The sequence below is a fragment of the Sinohyriopsis cumingii genome, chromosome 13 (assembly GCF_028554795.1).
Source record: "Sinohyriopsis cumingii isolate HCF-2022 chromosome 13, ASM2855479v2, whole genome shotgun sequence".
In the NCBI taxonomy this organism is placed as follows: domain Eukaryota; kingdom Metazoa; phylum Mollusca; class Bivalvia; order Unionida; family Unionidae; genus Sinohyriopsis; species Sinohyriopsis cumingii.
The window spans coordinates 69,814,472-69,840,423 of NC_142973.1; the positions used below are offsets into that span (position 1 = coordinate 69,814,472).

The 25,952-nt window shown below is 35.4% G+C and overlaps 1 protein-coding gene across 4 annotated transcripts in view; it reads right to left on the reverse strand.

The window, feature by feature from the left end:
- The window catches only part of LOC149785794 (histone-lysine N-methyltransferase SETDB1-like), a 194,039-nt gene that overhangs the window by 119,482 nt on the left and 48,605 nt on the right, over positions 1 to 25,952 (reverse strand). For all 4 annotated transcript variants that reach the window (XR_016425454.1, XR_016425453.1, XR_016425452.1 and 1 more), the window contains exons 7-12: positions 25,676 to 25,778; positions 19,775 to 19,889; positions 12,231 to 12,312; positions 5,909 to 5,982; positions 5,341 to 5,414; positions 582 to 640 (exon numbers count right to left, since the gene is read on the reverse strand). Coding sequence is in view for 1 of the 4 variants with exons in the window: in XM_089979716.1 (XP_089835842.1) it covers positions 582 to 640; positions 5,341 to 5,414; positions 5,909 to 5,982; positions 12,231 to 12,312; positions 19,775 to 19,889; positions 25,676 to 25,778 (507 nt within the window). In the remaining 3 variants the exon portion in view is untranslated. The remainder of the gene's footprint in view (positions 1 to 581; positions 641 to 5,340; positions 5,415 to 5,908; positions 5,983 to 12,230; positions 12,313 to 19,774; positions 19,890 to 25,675; positions 25,779 to 25,952) is intronic.

The following is a 25,952-nucleotide window of genomic DNA, read 5'->3' on the forward strand; positions in this document are numbered from 1 at the left end:
TGTAATTAATGTATTCATGTGCTCTAACATACACATTGACTAGAATAAATCCGACTTGACTTTTAGCGCCAAATATCTACAGACTGGTTCTGTACCAGTTGTCAATTTGAACAAAGAATCTGCGAGCAAAGATTACAAGTTAGAAAACCAATCTGTTCTCTCCTAACTAAGCCATACAGCTGCTATAAATAGAAACCGAGGTCAAAAGTTTGAAAGTAGAACCAGCCTACTTCTTAGAAATAGAGCAACTGCTATAAATAGAACATAACTCTGTTAGGAAAGTGCATGTAAGTCTATGGACAAGCGTACTCTTATGTCGTAGTTACATAGAAGCCACCTTTTCTATAATATGGTCTGTGAGATTAATGGTATGTTAATAAAATGAGAAAACAAATTATTAATTTTTTTGGAGGGGGATATACCAAAACGCGTAATCCGAATACATTTACGCATAAGGCATAATTTATTGGGAAAAAGCATAATGATTATGCCAAAAGATTAATGGTTGGCATGTATGGTAAAGGTTTGTGCACTTTAAACATAAAGGGGGGAAAAATATGACTGCTAACATTTTCTCTTACCATGTTCCTTTCCACTCTGTCTTGACTGACTGCCCCTTGTGTAACCTGACCATAGGTCTCTGGAAATAATAAGCTTACATAAAATTTCAAAACCAATGAAGCATACAATTTTCTCTGGTTGACCAAATTTGTCTCTTGTTCTCATGCAAATAATGTTTAAAATGACTTAGCATCAAATAGACCCTTTAATGAATGAAAGATGGATTGTAGCTTATCTATCTGGTGCATTGGAACTTGATTAAATATACCAACAAGACACATAAACAGTAAATAAATTTTATTCACTTCATCAAAATGTCAAATAATGTTCACCAACATGAATCAAGATACACAGTAATCACAAGACAATAATTTATTATTCACAAGACGTAAAATCAAAATGATTTGCAATGATCTTACTTTGGGGTTTTATTTCATATGCATATGGAGAAATGACTACCTAAAACTTACATCGAAAAATCAAATTGTCAGATTATCGAATAATACTAAGTCTCAGAACCAGCATCTATGTAGAAAGTATGTTAAAGGACATAATTAGCATTACATTAGGATTATTGTAATTTATTAATGGATGTGTAAAAAATGTTAATCTTTGACCTAAAAACACTACATATGACTAGCACACGGTTTTAGAAATGTTATGTATGTATGATCAAGAGATTTATTTATTTTCTCAATTTTACAACAGCTCTAATAATATATAATAATGGATCAGAAAAATGGTATAAATAAAACTAATTTCACGATAACAAAAAAATGTATAAATACCAAGATCTGTGTACAATTGGTAAACAAATCAGTATTTTAGTACAGTTAGAGATCTGCCAGTTCAAAGTTCTTTAAAAAAAAGTATGTATTGGTTTTTATAAAAAGAGTTTTAAAGGATTATAAATGGTGTATAATAATATAATAATAACTGACTACAAAACCTTCTCTGTACATTTCCAAACAAGGCAGGAAAACTACTGATCCCTGCATTTGGCTTTAGAGGTGCTATCTTTATTACACTGGGAAGGTGTCTATCACTCAAGTTCCCCTGACCCAGTAAAACAGTAGTTCACTGATTTAAGTAGAAAATTGTGAGACAGATCCAAGTAGTTGGGCATTACTATCATACTATATTGGAAACATGTACCGATCTCAGGGCTGAATACATAAAAGACAGCATGTGTGGCCTGGAATGATGAAGTAAGTGAATGTCTGCATTTGTCTGTTCACACGTTTATAATTGTGGGGGTGTGTGTGTGTGTTTTGGAATTATAACGTAGCTTTAACAATTTCCAGTCATATCGCTACGATGTCTGCAGTGTGGCAGTTTATAGTGATGTCTAGCATTGGGGCATCATGTCGCAGACATGTAGCATGATGTCACACATAAGTCACATTATCCTGACACCAGGCAGACCAGTCCTAACACTAACCTCTTAATGCTGAGCGCCTAGCATGGCAGCTGTTAGTACCATTTTTGTAAGTCTTTGACTCTACCAGGGTTCGAACCCATGACCTCCCGCATCTGAGGCAGACACTCTAACCACTAAGCCACCGGAGTGGTCTGTATATAATTTTGTGTACCATATTTACTCTCTTATTAGCCAAGTCACATATTTACTTTCTTAAAAGACATGTCAAACTGCAGATATGCCATAGCATCATGTGCAGGCAGAACAGGGTCTATGTTGTTTGTTCTACCGATTACTCCTAACAAACTGCACAGACCCAGATCTGCCAACTATAGTAAAATACATGTTGTAGGAATCTCATTTATAAACCAAGACCAATCACTAAGGTCAAGTCAATAACAAATTAGGTCAAATACTCCGCACATTAATTTGAATGAAGCTCCTGTAAACATCACATGGAAACAGGAGGGCATTGCCCTGAAGAGCTATCATGCATCCCCTTATTGTTAATTGGTTCAATAGTTTGAGAATGTCATAACATGACTCTTTGAATTATTTCAAAATAATATGATTTATTTGTTCAAGACTCTAATAATAGTTGTTGTTATTGTTGTTGTAGGGTTTAACACCATTTTTCAGCACACAATAGGCTACATATGGCGGCTAGTATTAACGGTGGAGGAAGAACCCAGGAAAACCCCTGAAAGAACCACCGACCCCTGAGAAAGTATTGGCAAGCTTTCTCACATACCTACATTGGCCGAATCTGAGACTCGAACCCACGCAGACAAAGGTGTGCAAGCAGTGATCTGTAACAGAGTGCTTTAGACCACTCGGGGCCTCAACTCTAATAGTGAATCAGATTCTGCTGATTTGGTGCATATATAGAGACTCTCTAATGAGAATACAAGCACCACATTTTGTTTGCTTCGATCTATGCCAGTTCCATAAGAGTTGTTGGGAAGAAATAGTGATTTATTGCAATATTTGTTTGTTGGATTTAGCAGAGTGGAAAATCTTTAAGATAAACAATCAGTACCTATGTGAATTTATTCAAGGACTTGAATATTTATATAATTCAGGCGGATTATGTTAAACATTCAAGGACTTCAGTGATATTCTACATTCATGGGTTTACCTTGAAGACAAAAACATTTCGATTAGAACCATGTTTTTTCAGTGTTGCATGTTAGCACATCAACATATTAGAACCTTCAGTTTCCAGATTGGTATCAAATTGATAGCACAATTTTGGATAATATTCTAGGAATTAATAAATTGTATGTTATTTTTAATTCTTTCACACTGTCTGATTTTATATTTAAATAAATTTATATTTTGGAAAATTTAATTCCTATTGAGTTTACCTTGTCTTATTTAAATTTAAGCCCCCAGACATAACAATTTACTGATTTCACCTTAAAGGTAGAAGTTACAACCTTCTTCATAAGGTTGGAGCTTAAAGCTGTAAAAAGCATCCACTGGAATAGGATGCTAGTCCATTGAAAGTCAACCCAATGTTGTTACAGTAAAACCTGTGTTGTCAGACAACCCCTTTCTACCATAAAAAAAACAGTCTCTTAAGACAGGTATTCTCTAAGGTGGATTTTAATAACAGTAACATAAAAAAAATCAACAAACATGAACCTTTTGAAAATTAAGCCTGTAAAAGATAATCACTCATTAAAGACAATGGCAAAGACCTTATTCACCCCAGGCATTACAGATCGACTGCAAATACAAATAACGTAATCAACTGCTAAAATGATGTCCTTTTCAAGAGTTCCCATTAAGGCATTACAAGAGTTTTGCAATTTATGAACAAAATATAAATAAAAAATACAATCCCTTGAACTATGTACATTGTGACAGATCCTTTAACAGAAACAATTGTTTATAATAATAGGGATTGACAGGATTTATGGCACTGCAATGGCAGTTAGCGACATGTACTATAGTCTGGCTTGTCGTCTTTAGCTTTTTGATGTCTACCTGCATCACCTGCAGATTTTAGGAACAAGTAGGTGTTTTTTTTGGAACAAACACGATCATAAAAGGTCACGGCTTCAAAGGATTAAATAAAGGTCAGTGGTATTTATCTGTTTTTGCAATGCAATCATGCAGAGTCGTGTTGTTTTAAAACAATATGCACTCTGAAGACACCTTTAAGTGGCCATGTTTACAATGGATTAAATAACTGTCAGCGGTGTTGCAAAATGGTCATTCATAGCAGTGCTAAAACACATTTTTGCCAGAAATTGTGCTCGCTGTTCATGTCCTGCAGGTGACCACTGATGAATGTGTTTATATAATAAAATTGATCTGTGCATGACAAATGTGGTCATAAATGACAAGTGGTCGCTCAAGTCAGGTTTTACTGTACAGCTGTGTGACTGGAATAAGTAATGGTACGAGAAAACATGCCAACCCATGAACATACTCATCAGAAATTCTAGCAACAATTTTTCATGATCAAGGCAGCCCATCTAAAATGGATACAGGTTTGTTAAAAGTAACAAACTTCCATCTGGTCATAGTGTATCTTCCTATGAGCTTATACCTATATCTGTACACAGTCAGTACCAATTTAAGTTTAGTGAAAATAAATGGTACATTGATCCTCTAATTCCAGAACCCTGAATTTCATGATCATTTTTGGCCAAAACAATTTACAAATATTAGATTCCGTCACAAATTATCTCTATTATCCTCTTCGTTTCATCTCTGCCACTATTTCTGGCCTATTTACAGTTCAATTGTTTGGTTTCTTGTTATCTGCATTGTTATCTACATTCAGGAACCACAAGTACCAATATGATGGTGCTTTCTCCCTACTTGTGCCCAAACAAAAACTCCTGTTCACAAATTTATTAAAAAACAATGATATTCAGAGAATTCTGTCAACATAATTTAGAATGCAGAATTTTAATTAAAATTCATAATTCCACTAAATCCTGAATGACTGGCATCTCAGTAATCTTGCCTAACAGATCAGTACTGTCTAGGGTGGAGTTCAAATTCAAAACCTATTAATCCAGAATCTGCAGTGCCTACAATTAGTTCTCACTCTCATAGTAATTCACAGTAAATGTGTGAAAGTACTTCACACTGTAATTCACAGTAAGTACTTCACACAGTAATTCACAGTAAAAGTACTTCACATAGTAATTCACAGTAAGTACTTCAAATATTAATTCACAGTAAGTACCTCACAGTAATTCACAGTAAGTACTTCATATAGTAATTCAAAGTAAGTACTTCACATATAGTAATTCACAATAAGTACTTCACTTAGTAACATAGTAATTCACAGTAAAAGTACTTCACAAGGTAATTCACAGTAAAAGTACTTCACTCACCTCTGGGTACTGTGCTAGGTACTCTTTGATGAATTCCTGAGAGTCTGGGTGTACATCTTCCCACACATTCTCACCTAAAAGACCAAAATTTGGCAGTAAAGTCTTAAGTCAGGTAAAGTGCTCCTCCTCTCAACAGAGGCCCACCTGCCTCTCCAACAAGAGATCACCTTTTCCTGCATTCGAGTAGTTTACATTTATCTTTTTCTCCCCTCACAAGCAGCCATCTTTAATTTCCTCAAGAAAGTGTCAACTTATATAATTGGGGGATTACTGCTAAATTCTCATTATAACACGTGTGTATCATTAGCCTATCTGTTACCAATGTTTGTGGATTTCATGTTCATCATGTCGGCATAATCAAATTTTTCTTAGGTATTTTACTACAATCATTCATACATCAGTTTCATGAAGTATATGGCACTATCAAGATTTTAGTTTAAAAAATTCTCTATTAACCGGCATTAATTTGTGTACTTGATTTCCTTAGCACTGGAGTGGCAAGCTGGTAGTTTTCAAAGAGAAAATAATTACACCTTTAAAACAGCAGTTCCTGGAAAAATGTACTTACTCTGCTCAAAGACTTTGAAAATTTCTTTGGAGGAGCAATACTGGGCATATCCATCGTCAAAAAATATTAAGTACCTGAAAGAAGACAAATGCACACATGCTGAAGAAAGACATCAATATAAAGGCTGTTAATACAGTGAATTAAAAAATTTCTTTGGAGGAGCAATACTGGGCATATCCATCGTCAAAAAATATTAAGTACCTGAAAGAAGACAAATGCACACATACTGAAGAAAGACATCAATATAAAGTCTGTTAATACAGTGAATTACAAAATTTCTTTGGAGGAGCAATACTGGGCATATCCATCATCAAAACATATTAAGTACCTGAAAGAAGACAAATGCACACATGCTGAAGAAAGACATCAATATAGAGGCTGTTAATTCAGCGAATTACAAAAGATATGATGACCTACAGATTGTCTAACTGCTGTGATATTCTAGTACTGTCTTCCACCAGAGGAACTGTTCATCAATGGTCCTGTCTGATGGGTATACCAGACCAAATAACACTACAAGATGACAGATTCCAACTGAGAAACAAGCATAAATTTATTTATTTACAAGATTTAACATGACATCTTACAAAGCCAGCATGAGCACTGTTACCTGCTGGAACAGGTGCAATGACCATAGTCAGGTGAAATATCCCATAGTTAAGTGAATGTCTACTGTCCTAAAATAGATCTTTTATAGTTAGACAATCATAACTCAAGAGATTATCCTGTGATTTACTCAAGATAAATATGTTCCAAATCTTTAATTAAAAAAAGGAAATGTTTCCAGTAAATTATGTTTCTCCAAGAAGAGTTACTCAGTCACATTAACATTAGGATATAAGCCTGCTACATCATGAATCCAACCACATTAAAAAGACAGAACTTCATTTTTACTGTTTATAACATATAGACTATGGGCAATAACTCTTACCCATTACCTCCCTTTTCTAGCCAGTTGTTGCTAGCTTTTAAGCTGTGTCAAACACCAATGTGGATGATTGCATTGCTGGGCGGGTTTGTAAGTAATGTAAATGGGTAAGTATTCTTGGATAAATATAATTTACCAGAAAAATATGTCTTTTCCTTTGAATATGTCCCCCAAACATTTAATGTTAGGTGAAGAGGCAATAAGAGGAAGGAATGCTGAGCTTCATCCCTATATCCTGCGTATCCTTCTAGGAAATAAAAAGGCTGAATTCACTATGCGAACAACAACCCACTCTCCTAACCTGAAAGCAACAGAGCCTACAATCATCGAACATGTGACCAGTATATACAATTATGAAGATGATTACTGAGTTCTTACAAAGTTTGAATGGCATATCCAGTGAAGCAAAGAGTCTATGTTGGCTTTATCTGATGTTCCTGGTTATCTGGGTTGCTGACACAGGACCCACTTGACTCAGTTGGTCTCTGCAAAGCTAAATCTCTGAGATAAAAAGTGAATAAGTCTAGCTATGCATGCCAGCCAAAAGTTTCCTTTATGTCTTGGATAGAAACATCATGTTTAAAAGCAAGGCTTACAGAAATTGCTCTAATTTCATGAGCTGAAATCCTCTTGAAGCAACTCTGATCTTTTAAGACTTCTGAGTAAGCAGAGTGTATAACCACTTCAGCCATGAGGAGAGGGGTTAAGGGGTGATATGTTGCCTCATGGTCTTCACTAGGAGAAAGAGTTGCTTGTGTGTGCAACAACTTGCCTGTGCTTCAAGTATTGCTTGAAGGCAAAGACAGGATCGTGCATGACCACTACTTTTGACATGATTTTTGAAGACAGTGAGTGTGTAATGACTCTTTAACTGCCCACTAACAGCAACCTATTTTCGAGCACAAAGCCTGGATGCATCATGCAGTTAACCTAACCATCTAATCTAAACTGAAGATAGTTCAGGTCAACTGAGAGAGCATGTAACTCGCTTACCTGGCATGCTGATGCTAAAGCTATCAGGAAACATAACTTGCATTATAGTAGCTTCAATGAGGTTCTGGCTAAAGGCTGGAATTTATCTGAATTAAGCCAATTTAAAACCCAAGGCAGATATATTTTGGAAACAGGAATTTTGTCATCCAAATCAAAATTGGCAAGTAGGTCTGATAAATCTTTATCATAACTGATATCTCTTTGTCTGATATCTCTTTTATCTGAATGTGTCAGATATTGTGGAGTGGTAATCTTTGATGGTAATTGGGGCCAACTTTTTGTCCTTGTAGAGCCAAAGAAAAAAGTCAGCCAGTTGAGGGATGGAGGCAATCAAAAAGATGATGTTACTGACTAGTCCCTAAAAACATGCCAGTTTCCATCATAAGACTTCAGAGTAGAGGGCCTTCTTGTTCTCAAAGTTCTAAATTCCTTCTTTTCTACGACTTTCCTGACAAGAGCCATATGTGAAGGTGAAGACAGTCCATGATGGGGTTGTATATATGCAAACATAATTGTTTGAAAAGTTTCAGCGTGGATGGAATATTCCTGGGTAGATCTATTGCTATACTGAGTAGATTATTGCCCCAGGACTAGTCGCATCTGAGAGGGGTTAGCAGAATCATCTTGCATGTCTGATTCCTCTACTTGCGTATTAATTGTGGTATCAAGACAGTGGGTTGATAGTGCATCTATGGCTCAAACTTCTTTGACTGGAAATGAAAAGATGAAGGTTTAGCTTGTGATTCCACCTTGTCACAAAAAGACTGATCACTTAACATCCTCAACGTGCACAAATCCAATGATAAGACTGATTGATGGTGTGACCGTTTCATATGAATGATCTCTTTCCAAAGAAAGTGTCAGCCAAGTCTACTGGGCATGTGTCTGATTTGTACATTGATATGTGGAAACTGTCAAACCAGAATACACAAATTGGGTGAATTAGTCTCCCTTGTTTGAGGTAGGTCACCAAAATCAAGTTGTCTGGCATATTCATGACTGTTTTCCTTGAGAGGGTTGGTACTTCCAGAACTGAAAGCCATTGATAATAGCCTTATTTTGAAAAGGTTGATGTGGAGAGACAGTTCCCCTTGCTGACAGTATCAAATATATTCAGGAAACTATACAAAGCATAGAAAGCTGCTACTGAGGATTTAGATTTAAAATGCAAATGCCAGAAATGTATGGGACAGACAATGCTATGTTGTGGAATTCAAGATGTGCTGTAACTGTAAAGTAAACTTTGTTTTCTGACTTCAAGCATTCTTATGGAAATATGAAGAAAAAAAGCAAAGTAAATACTATTTAATCAACGCTTAACATTACTGCAAATATGGAGACAAATAACAAAACATTACATTTGAAATCCAATCAATGGACTATTGTAACAAAGCTATAAAGTGAGTGATTACATTATGAAAACCTCTTTCTAAAAATTGCAAGACTTGCATGTTGGCTGTGTCAATTCAGCTGGAGAAAAAAAAATTCATTCATATATCAACTTTAATGCTTCAGTGTGTTGTCTGTTAATAGGTGTCGTAATGTTTTACCGACAATACAGAAATTATGATGAAACAGTATTATCTGAAGATACGTGCACATTTGCTATATGCACATGGTACAGGGGTTGTTCCAAACCAGTTTACAAATCTTTTCAAGTGAAATTTTTTAATGGATTTTGAGAAAGTAAACAAAAGAATCTTCGATCAAGGGTAGTTGATTAAGCATTTTTACTAACTTGCAATTATATTTCTGTAAAGTCATATGATGACAATATACTGCATATGAATATGAAAATTTTAATACATGTACCAAATGTATTTATACTATACAGACAGCTCAGAAAATTTTCTACTTGAAAATCATGTATAGCTTAAAACCTATGTTAAATGCAAATATGCATACTGAAAAATAGAGGGCATATATTTAGAAAATGAAACAAAAACATATATATTGCATTTCTTGCTTTGCTCCCACTTCTCCCAGTTAAGCTTACGTCTCACTGTTCTGTCCAAAAGGAGAAGTCCCTTCTCCCTAAAATTCAAGCCATGGCTTGACCTGTATATGTACTGCATATCTTTCTTTCCTCCCACTTCTCCCTGTTAAGCTCTCACTTCTCCGTTTTATATATGTACCAAAAGTGTTTATAATAAACATACAGCTCAGAAAATGTTCTACTTAAAAAAAAAGTATTGCTTGAAACCAATGTTAAATGCAACACACACACACACATTGCATTTCTTGCTTTGCTTCCACTTCTCCCCGTTCTGTCCAGAAGAAGTCAGTTCTCCCTATAATTCTAGTCTGGAAAACAGGCACCAATGACCCAGCAAGGACATCTTTAAGACGTGCATCAAAAGACAGCCCAGTAAGAGCTTGCTGTCTCAGACATTAATTTGTTTGCCCTTAAGAAGTAATTGCAAGCTAAATGGCATCATCTGTAATGCCTGGGCAAGATGTGGCTTGAGCAACATGGAATGAAAACTTGCAAAATGTCATATCAACATGGAATGAAAACTTGCAAAATGTCATATCAACATGGAATGAAAACTTGCAAAATGTCATATCAACATGGAATGAAAACTTACAAAATGTCATATCAACATGGAATGAAAACTTACAAAATGTCATATCAACATGGAATGAAAACATGTATAATGTCATATCAGGTCAAGATTTACAGATGCAGTTGGTGTATTCACCATAGAATGGTGAGCTGCCCTTTTAATAACCTGAACAATTCAGGTCTTTTTCCCCCATGCCTGCTCATTGCCAAATTCTTCAGCCAGTGAGAAATTGCCAATGAGGCCAAGTGAAGACATGGCAACAACATTCTGAACCAGCTTCAATGTGGCATGAAACAAAGTCCACTTTATATCAAAGTGAAGATGTGAACAGTATGGAAGGCATCAGTGTGTTTTACACATATGCAATGAAAACATCACAAGTACTTGGCTACTGGAAAAGAAGCCCTTAGCATTCCCCAAAATCAGACTATTCCAGGCAGATGGTCATTAATCTCTCATATCTTTGCTGCTCATGGAAATGTCCAAATGTTGAAATCTACCAAAGCCCTGACCATATAGTCATATATGGTAATAAGATATAGAGGGTGTCCTGAAACCAATAACAATTGGTATATCTTTTCAACCTCAACCTTAAAGATGAACTTTGGCAAGAACCTTGTTATGTGAGGATTTCAGGATCTCGTTGTTATTGTTGTTGTAGTAGTAGGGGTAGTAGGGTTTAACGCCATTTTTCAGCACACGATAGGCTATACATGGTGGCCAGTATTAATGGTGGAGGAAGAACCCAGGAAAACCCCAGAAAGAACCACCAACCCACGAGAAGAATTTCAGGATCTGGAAGGTGATTTTACTGTAACAACCATTTTTTTCCCCAGTGACTACTTTATTATCTGAGAATTACAGGATCTGAAAGGTGATTTTACTGTAATAACCATTCTTTTGCCAGTGAAATCTATCATATCTAAATATATTTCAGAATTTGGAAGGTGATTTTAATGTAAGAATTGTTTTGTCTCTGACATGTTGGAGCTGTCATTAGAATCAATGTTTGCAACAGCAAACAAAACCAAAAATGTTCTCCAATCCTAAAAAAAATAATGTATGCCATTATCATTTAAAGACAACTTTAAAAATGTTGTGAATAACTTTTTTGCGGGGGGAAAATGGAATTTTGTGTCACTTGACATCAGAATGTCATGCCATGCTGGGACATTAATCCCAAACTATAACATGTCCATGAGTTAGATGGTATACCAACTTTTTGTAAAACCACCTTGTCATGAAGTACACGATACACATAACTTTATTATCATTTAATAAAAAGAGATCCATTACCATATCACCTTTATAATGAAGGCCTTACAGTAAGGGTGTGCTGTATCACAATTTTTTACATTGATTGGTAGAATTTACTGACAACTGTACCCTAGCTGCACTGGAAAAATAGATCAAAATTAACAGGTCACACATGAAAACAATTTCACCTGTGCCATGTACAGCAAGAGGTCTATATTGATGTTTTACTTCCATCAGAATGAGCAAGTCAATTTCAACCGATAAAATGTTAAACAAAAACATAATTGTATGTGCCATGTACAGCAAGAGGTCTATACAGATGTTTTAATTCTATCAGGATTAGCAAGTCTTAAAGTGGTTTTGCATATGAGTTTCGAAAACTACTGATGATAATCACAGTCAATTCAAGGGAGATCAATATCAATGGAACTACAAGTCTGACACACCTTTTTTCTAATTTAAATTAATCTAATAAGAAAAAACATCTTGTCTTAAAGCAGCATTGATGAAGCATGCAACACAACTCATGTAAAGCAAACTAACATGCAATAAAGGGACAAAAGAACATTATCCAAACCTGAGTTGGTTTCTTCCATTTGGAGATTCAGCTACAATACCAGCATAGTGAGAATTCGCAGTTTCTTCATCTTTATATAAAGCTGTAAATACACCAGGAAGAAGAGAAATAGATTACTTACCAATCAAATTTTAATGTTGTTTTATCAGCATTTATCATGATATAAACTGTCAGTGGCTCAAACACAAAATATCTTTTTTTCTTGGTAGATTTTGAGTTTCTCAGTTGAGATAGGGGTCTACTTAGGGGTGTTCCAGTAAAATATATACTCCCCTCCCCCCCCCCCCCCCGGGTAAAGGCACTTTCAAATTCAACCAACCCATAACAGAAGCAATTAAAAAAAATTATGATCCACCATCAGATACGTTTTAATTGAACAACACTGCCCCCTACAGAAGAATATTTTTAAACATAATTTCTTGCTATGGGTTAGTGGGCAGTAGATGCGATTTTAATATTGGGTTGGGGACAGAAGGGATTTAAATGACAGCTGGCTGGAGGTAATCTACTGAATTCTTATAGGTCATATAATCTACTGCATATTTGTATTTGTGTTCATTTATTATAATCAATCTTTTGTCCTTTTGTTTGTTTGTCTGTCAGCCATGTATGTCTCTGATAATGTGAAATCACAAATTTTCATGGTGGCTTATTATTCGTAGATGTCACTGATCCGTCATTTAATACCTACTAATTTAACATCCATGAATACAGATTTTATAATAGGGATTTCTATTCTAATACAGGCATCATGAATTTGTATCCTTACTAAACTGTGTGTTTACTAAAGTGATCACTGTTTTGCTATTTTTCTTTGTTCTCAGGCATGCTGCTTTTGATTAGAACAATAGTTAAATCTTGTATTGCTCTAAATGTGTGGTCAGATGCTATGATTCCTTGTTATTATTTTTTTCAGTAAATGTTTTTTGGTAAATTTATAATACATGATTTGTCTGGGGAAAAAACAACAATGCCTGTGAAAGTGATGTTGCATTATTTCTGCCTAATTTTACACTATATCATTTCTTGTAAGAACATATATTTCAGTTACCAATGTCTTATTTTTATGCTTGTTGCAAGGCTAATATAAAGTTAAAAAAAAAACAAAAAAAATATAGCAATAGCAAGTCAAACATTTTAAATCATTAACTAGATTTTTAAAAATGGATGAAAGTCAAGGAATCATTTTTCTCAGAGTACTCGTAAAAGCAATGTCATTGCAGTTAACTGTATTGTCAGCATCGTCATCATCATCACTGAGGGCCTAGCAGTAACATTCTACACTTTCAATCCAGTTGTCACAGGTTCTATCTCCCACTTCTAGTCTTTCATATGAGACTTATACCTATGGCCTGAGGGGCTTTCATGGCAGAGTGGTAAAAGATGCTTGTCTTGTGACACAGATCTGAGGGGCTTCCATGGCCGAGTGGTACAAGATGCTTGTCATGTGATTACTTGCCTCCAGAGTGTAAATAAGAAAGTTGTCAGTTACTTGTTGAAGGTCAGTGGTTCTACATAAGTGGTGTTTGGTGTCTCAAAAGGACTTGGATTTTCTTCAACAGTAAAACTGGCTGCCATATATAGTCTGAAAATAGTGTAAAGGCCATAATGATCTACCGAAACCGAAGACCTCAGGTCTAAATGACTTTGGCTGTTGGAGATAAACATCAAATCAACAGAGGCTCCATGTGCCCAAGTCTACTAAGGTGCTTGCTTTTACATCACTTGCACATCTCACAGTTTTTGTCACAACAACCAATTTGGGTTGGTGGTCTTTCGGGGTTCTTCCTCCACCTAATATTTTGTTTAAAAAAAACCTTCAAAAAACAGACCAAACTAAATCAACCAACTAATCCATTGTGGCAACAGCAGCAAAGGTACTAGTCCATCATTTTTGCCACAGCTGTATGAGTTTATAAATTTTGACTAGTAATTTTTGTAGACCTTTGAATATCGTCAATTATGCCTTTCTGTGAGTTACCAAAAAGTCATCATCAGTTGGTACAAATGGATTTTTCATGGTGAGCATATGAGACGGTGAAGTCTTAAGCAATCCTGCATCACACACTGCCGAAAAGTTTACATTTTAGCTCACTTAAAGTTTCTCTAACAATGTCCATTGTTCCAACTAGAACTGTTATAACTTATTCAAGCTATATTCACCGATATCTGGAGATATGCATCAGTTATAAATATTTGTAACAAAGTATGAGAATGCATCAATGTTTTTCAATGATACATCTGAAATGAGAAACAACATCTCAGAAGTATAGTGTATACCTGTAATCATAATCTGATAAATCTGCCAATTTTTTAACCAAATATTCAGTGGATATATTCACCAGAATGGAAAGAAACAAACCAGAACAGATATAACCAGAAGGTTAAAATTGATTTGATACATCTTTTAAGCAGCTAAATTCATGTTGGTTTAGTTAACTGTACACCCTTTATTGTCTTCCTCTGATGTAATTTCTTACTGAAGCTGAGAAAATAATGTTGCACACATAAAAAAAGAGGCACACTTCTACTCATTACTGTTTTTATTATACTTCTCCATTCCAGCCTGTTCTTATGATCTTGTCCCCCTACATACTGTTTGTCTTGTTTATGATATGTATCTAAATTTGTCACTTACTTTTCCTACTACTATACTAATTGTTTGTGAATATGCATATCAATGTGAAATGCCGTGGGGAGACTAAATCCAAGATTGAAAACCTCTACATTTCTGGATGTAATCTGCTTGGATTCCACGTTTCTGCACAAAACTCAAGAATTCAGGACTCGCTGTACTAATTCAGTACCCACTGCAAACCTGTGCAAACACCATGGTATTAAAGTTCAATAACTTAAAATTTTGAGTGCTCATGATCAAATTTGTATCAGTATAGACACATCTGTGATGACAGCTGTTATGAAAAGAAAACCTTAACAGCTGCACCATTTTCTGGACCTACACCAATTTGAAATGTGTACTTTCAATACTGCACCAAAGAGTCAGCTGCTGTTTTCAGTAACAAGTCTTCCAAACTCTGGTCTGTAAAGGGATGGAAATTATGTTAATAGAACAATGTCCCTCACTTTTTTCAATTACAAATAGGACAAGCTCTCAAAAGATTTTTTATACTAAAATCTTACTTTCATTATCAACCAATCTGGGACAGTCAAACCCATATATACTCTATTTTCTCTTCACTGATTTATAGTATGGTTCTTGTTCTTTCATAACTGTAGTAAGTCCTCTCAATGGTTGTAAGTCTTTTTCAACCATGCTGACTGGACACGCTGTAAGATAATTTTCACGTAACAGAAATACCATGGGATAACCAAATAAAATCAAATAAAATAGTACAATTATCTCTCCTGCTGGGATGCTACCAGGATTTCAGGATTTACTCTTAAGTTTTGTGTGTGTGTGATCTCCAATGAGGGAGTGTTGGCGGGAGGAATAGCCATTGTTGAATATCTCCCTAACACTTAAATATCTGTCACTCTTTCTTACTGTTCCACTCTGTTAAGGCTCTACTGAAATCAAAATACTCAAAGAGATGTCATCCCTAGTTGTATAGCGATTATTACTGTGATGCCATTGGGCATGGTCACTTGGTTGTGGTGGGGTCTTCGTTGGGATGGCAGAAAGACCATAGGCTTACTCCATATTTGACAGCTAATTACGATGTTGTCAAAAGAATTACAATTTTTCTAACAATTCAGTTGGACTCAGATTATATACTTGATTCATAGTCAATAAACAGATTCTAAAATTGGTGTGTTTATTTTGGAGCCATGTTCCTCCATCAATTCAAGATTTGAATATGCCAAAGGTGAAATTAGTATAGTTGCATCCTAAATTACTATCATGGATACTTCAAATGATTTTTAATGTGAGACCTTAATGCCAGAATTCATAGCTTCAGTGATTTTTGGGTTAAAAAAATGAATTTCTTCTCAAACAACTCAATTTGGTGAGATACCATGAGAATTCTTGATGTGCAAAAATTGCACAAGAAAAAAACAACATCAGATCAGAAAATTAATACCACTGGGAAAATACTGATAGGAATATGCAGAAATAATGATATTATTATTTAAATGGAAGATGTGGTGACAATATGAGTGCTGGTTCTACAACTTTGCAAAATACATCTTGTACAAATATTCTGTTGTTTCTAACAACACTCTAATATGACAATAAATTCTGCACATATGAAGTTGACCCACTTTTTACTGTAGTCCCTTGCCAATTAATAGTTTTAAATTTTACAACAAAGCTAAGTACATTTTACCTTTTGACAATAATACATGATTACAAATATTAAGACTGCAAGAAAATAGAAGTTACAATTTTAATAAAAGTACTGGTACCAGTAAAACTAAAGGAGATGGTAAAAAAGAATCAGGATGAACAGATTAGTAGTCTAGTGAAGAATCCATATATCAGAATGACATCAAGTATTTTTTCATCAATTTCATCATTAGTTAATGACACTGCTTCAAACTGTTGTGTACTAGATAATAGTAAATCCAATTTGTAATACAAATACCAGATGATGGCTTGGAAATAAGTGCCAAAAGGTCTGCTGAAAATATCATCATGATCAAAATATGAATAGGAAGAACCGAACACAAACATGACAAATTTTATCCATCTTGCTTTGAATTTACACCAATCAGTCAGTCTCTTATGTTTACTGCCATTTAATTTGTGCACATAAAGAGCATGTACTTCATTTGGTAATACATCTGCAAGATATAAAGTTTGTCTTGTTATTCTTTTGTTGCCATGGTGGTTCTAACAACTAGATGGGGATTCTCTGATGTTCCCTATAAACACTAATCTGTTAATTGTTTCTGAATTTAATATGATCCTCCTCCTTCCTCTGTGTATGAATATTATTCTGTGCTGAGAACTCCTTTCATTGCCTGCTGTCTGAAACACATATGCATAACTAGCCTGAACAAGTTACTGTTCTTTATGGTTGTGCAATTTTCAACATCTCACAGGTATGGCCCCATGGGTATTCTCTCTTGGATATCTCTGTTCCAAAAAGAAAAGTTTTCCAGAGGTCTTGCTAGGATTTTAAAATTAGGAGTCCCACCAGCAAAAGTTGCATTCCTCCCAGAAAAACTATGCAAATTATAAGAACTATTGGTTGCCATTGAGTTTAATTTCTACATTCTTTATAACACTGACAAAGTTCTTGTTTGTCCATCAGAGTGAGTCTGAATTTTGTCAATCCAAGGAAGGTCTTATTTATTTCTTTTCTTCAGACAAACCCACCAGTGATTTCTCATTTTGTTACCACAACCCACAACAGAAGTGATTTTTCTAACCAACCTTCCACTGTCAGAATCAAAACAGTTTGAAACACAACCTCCTAGAGAAGTTTTTTTTGAAGTGCCATCCCAGTGGGGGGCGGGATATGTTTTACTGGAACTGCCCTTAAGCACACTTGCAAAATTTTATCCAGGGTTTTAACAAATAATGTCAAAGAAAGAATGATCATTTCATCATTTTTTTATATATACAAAGATTTGGTATTTGATTCTGCCATAATCAATTTATTTTGTTTCAGAAAAAAACACATCAATATTTCATTCTGAAGGCATGAACTATGTCTCCCTTCTTTTTATGTGCTTACATTTATTACTTAATAGGTGACTATTAATAGAAGTTGGCAGGAAGTAGTTGTCCGTACAGTTTATACAGAACTAACGCAATTGCAAATATAGAGCTGAAATACTCCAAATACAGGAGAAATAAATCATGTACTCATCATGAATACAGATGTTGTTGTTGCTGATGTGGGCTTAAGGACATTTTCAGCCTATGATAGACCATACACTGCAGTCAGTATATATGGTGTAGAAATAACCCAGGAAAACTCGGGGAAGAACCACTGATCCATTAGAAGCCACTGGCATGCCTTCTCACGTAACAAAGTTGGGCAACCCAAAGACCCATTAAGATATCAGTGATATGTAATGGTGAGCACATTAAACCATTTGGCCACACATGGTCCCGTTGTTGTTGTTGTGAGTCTAATGCCATTTTTCAGCACACGACAGGCTACACATAACCGCCAGTATATATGGTAGAGGAAGAACCTGGGAAAAAGCACCAACCTAAAGAAGATGTTATGTTTTAGGCTCTTTAAAACAGCAACAAGAAAAGAGTGAAGACAACAAGCTTTGTAAAATTTAACAAATAAATTTCCCTAGAAAAACAAGGTAAAGATGAGAAGAAAAAAACTAATGGTTTTACAAATCAAATAAAAAATGATCCAGGTCTAGTGAAATATTGGACTGAAGATTTCTCCCAATCATCTTAAAGTTATTTTCAAAAAGGAAGACCATCCTGCCATTATAAGTGGTAGTTAGAATTAAAAGCAAAGATGAGGGCATACAAGTAGTCACAGGATCACACTCCCATAGCATATAATTAAATTAAAAAAACAAACAAAAAAGCATGCAAATTAACTACACATAACAATATAAATATTTTGTACAGTATTTATTTTTTCCATGGATTTTAAGTGTAAGCATATTATCAAATCTTGGCAAGTGATTACAATTTTGGGACAAGTGAACTTTTGGAAACCACTCGTCTTGGACAAGTGGGTTAAAACAAAATTTGATTACCCCTGCTTACATATCAGTAATACAGAGCTGTAACATTGATGAGTAAGGAGAGTATCTCAGATATTGCTGAGAAACTGTAACATAAAAGTAATATTTCTATGTGTTTCAGTTAAGATGTTCACAAGATAATGCAATATGCAAATCTATGTCATGACCTTGAACCTAATGTCCATAGAATGAAGATCACTTAACTCAGATACTATCAAGATATATGCATATGGTAAAAATTCATGATAACATTTTTTTAAAACTGCTACATTCAGAAGCATTATAGTTCAATAAACCAAGTTATGGAAAACTGGACAAGCATTCATTCAAAACTTTCTTCTGATAAATCCACAAACAAGTTTTCATAAAAATCAAATCATACTGTTATGTGTTACCATCCTCATAAACCATTACAAATACCTTAATCAACTCCTTTAACCTTGAAGTCTCTGAGCGCTGACTATCAATGTGAAATTGAAATGTAACTAAATGCAGAGACTGGTCAAAATTTGTTTAAGTGCAATTGACTGCACAAGCTCCATGATTAAAAAATATCTAAGAAATGACCTTGAACTAAAGGTCAAATTTTTTAACAGTCATAAGGTGTTTTTGTTGTTGGTTAGACCAGCACCATTTTCATTCAGGAAACTTTAAGTGCAAGAACTGTTTTTTAAGAAAACAACACGCCAATGTGACCATCTATTCAAGAGTAGTAGTAAGAACAAAGCAGAGGTCAAACTGGCACCATTTCATTTAAAAACAACTACATAGCCTAACAAGAATATTGCAAACAGCACATGATATGACCATCTCATGGTCTTTTCCCTAGTATCTTGAACTTTGAATTGGTGACTTGACTTACTAAAATATTGTATGAATATATGTCGGGGAGATGTGTAGTACAAACTGACCTGCAACTCTGCTTCCCACTGATACTGGTCGACTGATACTTTGAGCAAATGCCAACTGTTTCCCATTTACCAACTTCTGACCCTTTGATGTCTCAAATTTCACTCTGTACCTTCTCTATAAAAAAAATTGGGCAAAGTATTAGAGTTATGACACAGTCAAGCTTACCAAAACATTGTAGACACAAGGAGATATTAACTGTTAAAATGGTTCTTCAAAAGCTTCTCGAGCATATTAAATAATTAAATACAATATACAATCACTTCTTTGAGTTTCAAATCTGTATCTCCCTTAACACACAGGGAAGAAGGATCCAAGTATTATAGTCTTTCTCTCAAAAAAGTACAAAAATGATGACTCTGAGAGGAAAAGTATTTCAAGATTTATCAATAAAAGTTAATTAACTAATCAAAATACAATCATTAACTACCTGCTGCTCTCTTCATATTTATGAACAAGAGGAAGCATATGATTCAGATTGCCAACATTTGAATGCATCAAGAGAACCACTGAACCATTCAATCTGAACTGAAGATAGTTAAGTTCAATGGTAAGAGCATTTAACTCACTCAACCTGCATGCTGAAGCTACGGTTATCAGGAAATATGTTTTGTAGACCAGTAGCTTCAACAAAGTGTAGGCTAAAGGCTTAAATTTATCTGAACTGAATCATATTAAAACCCAGACAGATTCCATTTTGGAAACAGGGTGAGGGATTTTGACCGATTCAGATCAACATTGGCAAAAAGCTCTGATAGATCTTTATCATGACTGATATGTCATGATGCCAGAATGTGTTGGGTATGATGGAGGAGTAACCCACCAGTTGATGGATTGAGGCAATAAAAGGGACAACATTACTGACTTGGCACCATTCTCTGAAAACATGCCACTTTTCATCATAAGCCTTCAGAGTGGAAGGTCACTTTGCTTGTGAGATTCTCCCCAAAATTGATGGTTTAAATTCTTCCCTTTTAGGCTGTACGGAAAAGAGCTAGACATGATGAAAGACAGATCAGGCAGGGATGGAACACCAGTGAACACTGCTGCCTGAAAAGATTCTGACTGGCCAGAATCTTTCTCAGCAGGTCTATTGCAATGGGTGGGCACTCTAACCATACATACTGGAATAGGTACATACTGTCATTTTGCCTTGTGTCTTCTAAAGAGGAATCCTTGTCATGAACCAACCTGGGTTGCAACTCTGACACAGGAATAATCGTATCTTAAACATGATCATGATTTTTCTTGATCGAGGAGACTTGAAAAGGGGTACCATTTGGTCAGCAAAGGACATTTGTATGGGGTGCATAAAAAGGCAGCCTAGCAGGATCAAGTCAGCTGTGACATTGAATAAATCTCTCTTGCTTGAAATGGACTCAACAAGTTTGACAAATCTGAACTAATGTGAGGGAGCCGAACAGATTGAGATTCTTTGAGAAACTCCATATCCAGATGGACAGAACTCTAGATGATCCAAAAGTGATGGAAGATCATTTCTGCTGTTGAGGAGAATAGAACTTACCTTATGTTTCTGGTGTGTTAAGTCCTAGGGGCTTAAACTGTGTAAAAAGACATGGTAAAATCCAACAAGCATTCAATTTTCTACAATATAAATTTATTTCCCTAAAAATTTAAAATCAAACAAAGTGAAAGAATCAAAAATAACTTAGAGTATGTATGAATCCCTGTATGTCCTAAATGTACTATCAATTTCACAGTATTCTGGAAATGATCCAAAGATATTCTGAATGAAAGTTCTAATGTGCTTATGTGCTAGCATCAAAGAATCACTGTTTTAATATCCAAATGTTTAACTTCAAAGTAATCCAGTGAGAACTGAATGTCACTAAAGTCTGTGAATGTTTTAAGTAATACAACTGAACGATTTAAATCTCCAAGTCCTTGAATAATTTCACAATATATCAGCAAAGTACAATCTATATTGAATAAATGTAATAAATGTGTTTTTTATGCTATGCAATTTCAATGAACAAATTATAAATAAATTAAATTTCCTTTCAATTATTCTCGCAAGACTGTGTACTAAAAAATGATAACACCATCCTTTACTTCTCTTATATAGTCACCTAATGTGTATCCAATAAACAAATCGGAATAACTAGAAAGATTCCTGAACATTTATGAAATTTTATTCATAAAAATCATGTTTTGACTTTTTTTTTATATTACTGAGCCAATCAGCAACTAGGAAATGCATGATGTCTCTACAGTACAAATGTACTCCTAGGATCACGTGATGCTGACATGACCACCATTCAACCAATTCATTGGATTACTTTGACCGAAATAGTTGCTGACATAAACCTGGCAATCGATCTTGATTTATGAATGGAAATTTCACAACGTATTGTACATGTAAACTAAACACATGACTTGACTGCACCTTTAAAGTGCATTCTTAGTGTTAGAATTGCAGATCATAATAACACTGTAATTTCACCCAAATGGATTAAATAAAAACAATATTATACAATAATACACCATGGCTATTATTAACAGGTCGATGTCTTCCAAGTATGCCACCATCTCTATAGATGAAGTTGATAGGAACAGGGTGATGTTGCAATCCATGATTTTGGTAACAACTAAGGAGCAGATATTTAGACCAAAGAGTAGAACTTGAAACTGATAAACATGTCACAGTTAGCAAAATGGAAACATTTCTGTGATGCGGGGTGGACATGAAAATATGCATCGGTCAGTTCAAAATCCAGACTAATGGCATACTCATCCCATCTGATGGAGAGCTGTATCTATCTCACCATCTGCATATTGAATTTCTGTGGCAGAATGTATTAGTGGACGTGACTCAGGTCAGTGATCAGTGTCAACTTGCCATTCAACTTCGGGATAACTAAGGGCCTGGAATAAAACCCCCAAGATTGTGGTTTTTGCACAATCTCCATTACCCATTTGTTGATGAGCAACTATATATCTTGCTGTAGAAAAGTGTCCTTCTCAAGATCTGATGGTACGTTCATGAAAAGGGGAGAGGAGGGAATTGGATTTTTGCAATCCAAAGCCATTCCAAAACGACCTAGATCCCCAATCATTCTAAGTAAATAGGATGATCTAGTGAGACTGGAATTGCAGGAGTTGGGCACCCACAGGTGGTCTGTCTGCAGGTGGTAGGCTTGGCAGGTCAACATTGTGAGTTAGGTAGGAGGCTTGGTTGCAGAGATACATGCCTTCTTGTAAGGTTGCCATTCACACTGGTTACATTGTTGCCTCTTGGCATTAGGCTGGGATCTGAACTGACAGGGCAGTCTGGGTCCTTAAAGTCTCTATGGGCTGGGCAGCAAATCTGAGAGGTAGTTAGTGAGCTGCCTGTCTCCAGATGTCGTCAGTTAATGGCAAGTCAAACGGTGTCATCCATAATGCCAGAGTATTATGTGGTTTGAGCAACATGGAGAACAAACATGCATCACATAGTATCAGGTTGAGATTCAGAGAGGCAGCTGGCACATTTGTCATAAAATGGTGAGCTGCCCTGCTGATGACCCAAGCAAGCCGGGCTGTTGCCTCCCAGGCACGCTGATTGCCCAATTTTTCTACAAGCTGAAAATGAAGCTGAAGTCAATCATTGTAGATGTGGCAACAACATTTTGAACTAGCTTTAAAACAGCAAGGAATGCATTTTTGTCCACTTTATAAAACTGTGGGGAAGACCACTCATAGATTGTAATTGAGAGCTCAGAGGTCAGTGTGGAAGGCATCTGAGTTGTTTTGAAACAGCAAGGTGAGAGACACAACTGGTATTTGGCTATCAGAAAACAAAGCTTTTACATTTCCTTGATCAAAGATTCTTCCTAACATATGGTCATTATTCTGAGGAAACAATGGAGCCCATTTTGAAGCCAACACCACCCTGTATGTCTCTTTGACAGCAGCCTTGAAGCGGAACTCTGTCTGCTAAATGGTTGGATCTGAGTGAGTTGGTTGTGCAAAAGTATCTTCACACACTGTGTGTAGATTCCTGTTTAGGTTCAGCTTGCATATCTGGATAAACCATGGCACAGATGATGCAATGCTGTCATCTCTGTATAAGTTACAGTAACTCCTCTGTGGATAAGCTATGAACACATGGTAAGCCAGGTCTGCTGGATGAATATGTCATACTGTAACAGCCAGCTGTGTGGAAGGTGGTCCAGTTGTACTCCACTCCAGACTTCTTCAGACCACATAGCACACAATGAAACAAAAAAGACGAAGTACATTTGGTATAGTCTAAACAGGAACCATGCATACGTATCCTTACCATAAATTTATTAAATTTACTGCACATGGTTGACAAATTTTATGACATGAGGGAAAAAAAGCAAAAAGAACTCATTATTAAAAATTGCTAATAAAACACCTATTACTAATGGAATAAATGAATAATTTTTGTGTTGTAGAAGTGGTATAAAAATAGCTAACTCCAGGAATGTGACAAATTCACACACAAATAGGAAAAGGGCAAAACTAATGTATACCACCTATAAAGCAATGATTATAACACATTAAGTCCAAAAATCCTGGATGGATAACTAATTTTGACCATTACTGGCCTAGATTCATGACAGTTATCACATACAAAGTTGGCAGTATGGAAGCAAAGCTTAAAAACTAGCGACATCTGGTGGTGGCATGGGGAGGTAATAGACAATAGAAGTGACTTAACTTACACTCTCATCACAAGCTGGGTGATAATAGCTATCATTTACATGATATAAATTTCTTATATACATTTTTTTTGGATGAACTATGGTTGAAATTTAATAATTCAGGGCACAGGAACTTTATTACTACAAAAATTCAATTCTAGTCAGATCCAAAGCTTATGAAAGCAGATGGTACAATCTATGGTTCTAAGAGTAGTGGTAGAGGAGAGAAATGGCAAACATTACATTTCTGTGGAGAGAAATAATCATCAGAATATAAGCAACTTCCATTCCAATCCCATCCCTAATCTGCTTTGGTATCAGGGTATATCTATTACATAAATGTATGACCTCTAATACTTACCTAAACCTAACATGTAAACTTAACATAAAAACATATTTTACAGCTGGATTTGGGCATACTTCATTCCATTAGACAGGTCAGTCCCTTTTGAGTGCCATGAGGACAATGATTTTCAATGGAGGTAAAATCCCTGGATGTAGTCTGACTGTTTATGGGGAACCCACTCTAAAAAATCCATCATCAAAGTTATGTAGGTTGGTAAAATTTTTGTGTTGGCAAATAAAAGTGCTACCTGATAATGCAAAATAACCAAATTCCATGACTTTTCCAAAACTCGGAATGACTTATGAAATTTTCAAAACTTTTCAAGGCCTTTAAAATGCTTTTCTGCAATTTACAAACTATTCAAGGATTTCCATGACTGCAGGAACCCTGTAGCATAACTCGATGTTCAAAACATTACTTTTCATTACATATAGCATAAAAACATAACCACCAAAAATGTATATTTCTACACACTGGTTATTTGCTAATAATTTATATCACCAATATAGTGAAATGACATTAATTTAAATTTAATAATGATAAAATACAGTAACTTTGCAAGTACGATGTATATGTTATTTCTAAAGGATATGAAATTATTACTTTTACAGTTGGTGAAATGTCTTCATTTAGGAGCTCAGAAGGAACCCATAAAGCAGGAATTCCTTGCCATCCATCACCCTTTTGAAACAAATTTCCTGCCCTAAATGTAGGCCTAATTTATGATGTGATGGAAGGATGGAAGAATGGGTGGATGGAAGGATGGAAGGATGGGTGGCCAAGCAGATGTCCATGGTACAGGATAAAAAGAAATAAGTCTCAAAAATAAGTTGATGTATTAAAGTTGTTCCAAAGGTTTTACTGAAGGCTGTATTTTTGGCACTTACTTCTGCAATGGGCTGTTTGAAGTTTTGGACCTCTACAATGACACCTGAGTACCAAACATCCCCTGTTTTTCTCACCAGGACTTTTGTGCCAGCATTAGCATTACTGAAAATCAGACAAATATCAGTAATGAGCATTAGTAACTCTAAGTGAAACAGTATCAGAAAAGTATCAGTAAGAACTAAAATAAGCATTCGTAACACTAAGTGAAAAGTAAGAGGTATATATAAATAAAAAATAAATGAGCTTTTTGTACACTAACTGAAACAGTATTAGACA